The sequence below is a fragment of the Mesoplodon mirus genome, assembly GCF_964341445.2.
Source record: "Mesoplodon mirus genome assembly, chromosome: 3".
NCBI classification, from domain to species: Eukaryota; Metazoa; Chordata; class Mammalia; order Artiodactyla; family Ziphiidae; genus Mesoplodon; species Mesoplodon mirus.
In genome coordinates this window covers 118,107,361-118,111,018 of record NC_138978.1, presented here as the reverse complement: position 1 = coordinate 118,111,018, position 3,658 = coordinate 118,107,361, and the positions used below count along the sequence as shown (strand labels likewise).

The 3,658-nt window shown below is 47.8% G+C and overlaps 1 protein-coding gene across 1 annotated transcript; it reads left to right on the top strand.

The window, feature by feature from the left end:
* The first annotated feature begins 811 nt into the window (after nucleotides 1–811).
* On the top strand, nucleotides 812–2,338 carry LOC309799630 (protein S100-A12-like). Its single transcript, XM_082612974.1, has 3 exons — nucleotides 812–893; nucleotides 1,460–1,617; nucleotides 2,085–2,338. The coding sequence occupies exons 2-3, from the start codon at nucleotides 1,480–1,482 to the stop codon at nucleotides 2,223–2,225; spliced, it is 279 nt and encodes a 92-aa protein (XP_082469100.1). The 5' UTR covers nucleotides 812–893; nucleotides 1,460–1,479; the 3' UTR covers nucleotides 2,226–2,338.
* The last annotated feature ends 1,320 nt before the right edge of the window (nucleotides 2,339–3,658 follow it).

The window sequence follows — 3,658 nt, the reverse complement described above, 5'->3', positions numbered from 1 at the left end:
AGACAGTTTTGGATTTGGCACTTAGAAAAATTCCTTAACCTCTCCAAACTCATTTTCTTCATCTGCAAAATGGGGAAACCGTTAGCGCTGTTGGGGTGAAGGCTGTTTGGAGAATTAGGTGAGGGTTTGTGTAAGGCAGTGTCTGGCATGATGTGAGTGCTCAATACATGGTCACTTTTAAAAACACTTAGGGAATTCCCTGGTGGTCCAGTGGGTAGAACTAGGTGCTTTCACTGCTGTGGACTGGGTTCAATCCCTGGTCAGGAAACTAAGATCCCGCAAGCTGCACTGCACGGCCAAACAAACAAACAAACACTTAGACTTTAGTTCAGAACACTTTTAGATCTATGGAAAAATTGAGAAAATAATATAGAGAGTTCCAGTATTTCTGCACACAGTCTCCCCTATTATTAACATCTTACATAGTGTGGTACATTTGTACATTTGTTACAATTAATCAACTGCTCTTGACATGTTATTATCAACTAAGTTCCATACTTTATATTCAGATTTCTTTAGTTTTAAACCAATGTCCTTTTTCTGTTCCCAGATTACATGTCTACTTTGATTGTTTTTTTTTTTCTTTGATTGTTTTTATTATCACTCTCACTTTTGTTGTATAGACACTCAGCAAATACCTCTCCCCAGCTCTTCCTTTTCCGGGTAAGAGCCATGCCTGCAGTGAAACTTGTTCTCTTGCAATCTGAGCTGCCCGTTTTGCAGTCAGTGCCGCATGTTTGAAGCGTCTCTTGGGTAACAGAGAAACGTGCCCCATGGTGAATGAGAGAAGTTTCTTCACTCGAGGTCAAAGGTGACACCTGCCTTATAAAAACCTCCCTGGCTCAGGGCTCCTCACCAGTGTTGCTGCCTCCACACTTCTGTGCATTGAGGGGGTAAGTGTCCTTTCCTTGGCTGGGCCTTCAGGGGGCCACTTGACAGGCTGTTGGAAGCTACAACCCCCTGCCTGCTGGACCTGCTCTGGGCTGACTGCATTTTGGGCCCAAGGATGCCAGCTCTTGCTCTGCTAGGAAGACCCAGTCTCAGGACTTGGGGATGGCCAAGGTGGGTGGGGTGGCTGACATCTGTAAGGGCCCTAAAGTACCAACATTTGGGGGAAAGGGAACAGCCTGGCCAACCACAGCATCCTTCTCAGGTGAGCTTGAGTGATTAACACCCTCTGAACTATAGTCCCCAGGAGACGGGGGGACATGGAACACCGTGACAGTTAAGGCTGATTCTTTTAGACTTTAGGCGGTATTCTATGTCCTTCTCCCCCCATCCTATCCGCAAATGAGAACGTTCACCGTGGATCAAACACAGAGCAGAGAGAACGCAGAGCAGACCCAGGGGTAGTCATCCCTTGTCTAAACCTTTGATATGGAAAGAGAGGAGAGAGTGGAAGTGCTGTGGGGTGGGGGAGGAACTGCTCCTTGATAAGACCTCCCTTGTCTCTTTGAAGGTGAATGTGAAGTTAGGGAGATGACGAAACTGGAAGACCACCTGGAGGGAATCATCAACATCTTCCACCAATACTCCATTCGGCAGGGGCATTATGACACCCTCAACAAGTATGAGCTGAAGAAGCTGATCACAAAGGAACTTCCAAATGCCCTCAAGGTACGTGATGCCCCTTTCTTGGCAAAGTTGCCCTACTCCTTGCACTGAGGGCAGTGGCAAGGCCTGAAGGATGATGGTGGGACAAGGGGTGGGTTCGTCCCAGTTTGAGCTTCCAAGGATGTCTCCCCCCACCCCCCCCACCAGCTGTGGGACAGGGGCTCTGCCTCCGTCTCTGAGTAACTCCCACCATCACCTTAAACTCTGCTCCTTTCTGTCTTTGTAAAGTGGAGAGAGGCAGGGCAGGGCGGGATTGGATTGCTGAGGTACACAGCATCTTCCCAGTTAAGACTTGATTCTAGGATGGCCCAAGACAGCTGCTTCTCTCTGTCTTCTGTTTTCTCACATTGGATTCTCCCACATAGTTTTGGCTAATGAGTTAGTGTTCCCAGGCTTCCCCAAGCTGAGTTCTGAGGGATTCGAGGCCTGGAAAAAGGGGAGCTCACTGTCCCTGCTTTCCCTTCTCCAAGAACACCAAAGACCAACCTTCCATTGACAAAGTATTCCAAGAGCTGGATGCTGATAAAGATGCACAGGTCACCTTTGAGGAATTCGTAGTCCTGGTGTCCAGGGTGCTGAAGACTGCACATGAGGCTATCCACCAAGAGTAGAAGCTCTGATGGGCTCTTCCCAGTAATGTCCCCAAGAAGACTTTCCCTTCTCCTCACTGAAGTTTGCCTTGCCTGAAGGAAGCGAAAGTTAATAAAAGTACCCTTGAACTGTTCTTAACAGTGTCTGTGTACTTTTTTCTTTCACAAAACTTGATTCTTCCTCACCCCTGCTGTTCCGACAGTCCCCATTTAGACCTCTGAGAACCCCTGCTCTGTTCATTTGTTCACCAATAATTTATTAAATGTCCCCTATTTGTTTATTTATTCATTTATTTAACAAATATTTACTGAGCATCTATAATAGCCAGAGACCAAAGACGTGAAGTCCCTGTCCTCTTGGGGCTTGCATTCTATTGGGGAGGGGATAGAAAATGAACCAACAGACAAACCACTAGGTATTAGCATAAAGATATATCATATAGTACACTGGTAGGTAATGATAAGTGATATGAAGAAAGCTAAAGCAAGGAAATAAGGGGCAGAGGGAAGGACAGGGATACTGGTTTAAATATGATAATTGAGGGATGTGTTTGAACAGAAATCTAAAAGAAAGGAAAGACAGCAGCTTGCGGATGTCTGTGGGTAAAGAGTTCCTGCAGAGAGAGGCTGAGGCCCTGAGATGGGCATGTGTCTGACCTGCTCAAAGACCAGCACAGTGATGGGTGCAGATCTGAGGTGGGGCTGGTGGGAGAACAGAGCCTGCAGGAAACAGGGAGCAGGGAGCAGGGGCTTACAGCCTGTGGGGAAGACCTTGGACTTTGCGCCAGGTGTGCTAAGGAGCCACAGGGGATTTTGAGCAAGGGAGTGAGATGATTGATTTCACTTATGTTTCCTGTATGGGCCATGAAACTTGGGGCTGAACTTTGAAAGGGTGTGGGAAGAAGAGAGACAGGACGAGGGGGAGAGCATGAGCTCTGTCCAGCACAGGATAAGGGGAGGTAAGACTTCTTGGGCCAGGCTCCCTCCCCATGCTGGCCTAGTCCAGGTTCTTTGTGAAGTGTTCCCCTGGGACTAAGCTGCTCTCCTTCTGTGCTCTTCTCTCCTGCTGTGATTTTGTATCCACTAATGCGCTTATTTGTTCTATGTCCGTCTCCTCAATGGATGGGGGTGTGTGAGAGTAGGCGCTGGGTCTCTAGCAACAGCACTGTGCCTGGCATGCAGTAGGTGTTTCAGAAATATCTCTTACAAGGATGAATGTATGGAAATCAATAGGCTATTGATTTGATTCCCTATAAATGGTCCAGAGGGAAACAGGAGGGAGTGTGGTCTCTGAGGACAGGAATAATCTCCCTAGGGGGCAAGTGTTGGGTCACTATTCCCTGGTGAAAAGTGCATTCAGTCTGAATGGGCAGAAGTCACTGGGGACCTCCCTGCCCACCAAACCCTGTTTGGCGCTGAGTCAGGTCTGGGATAGATGGGGTGTCCCTTTAGTC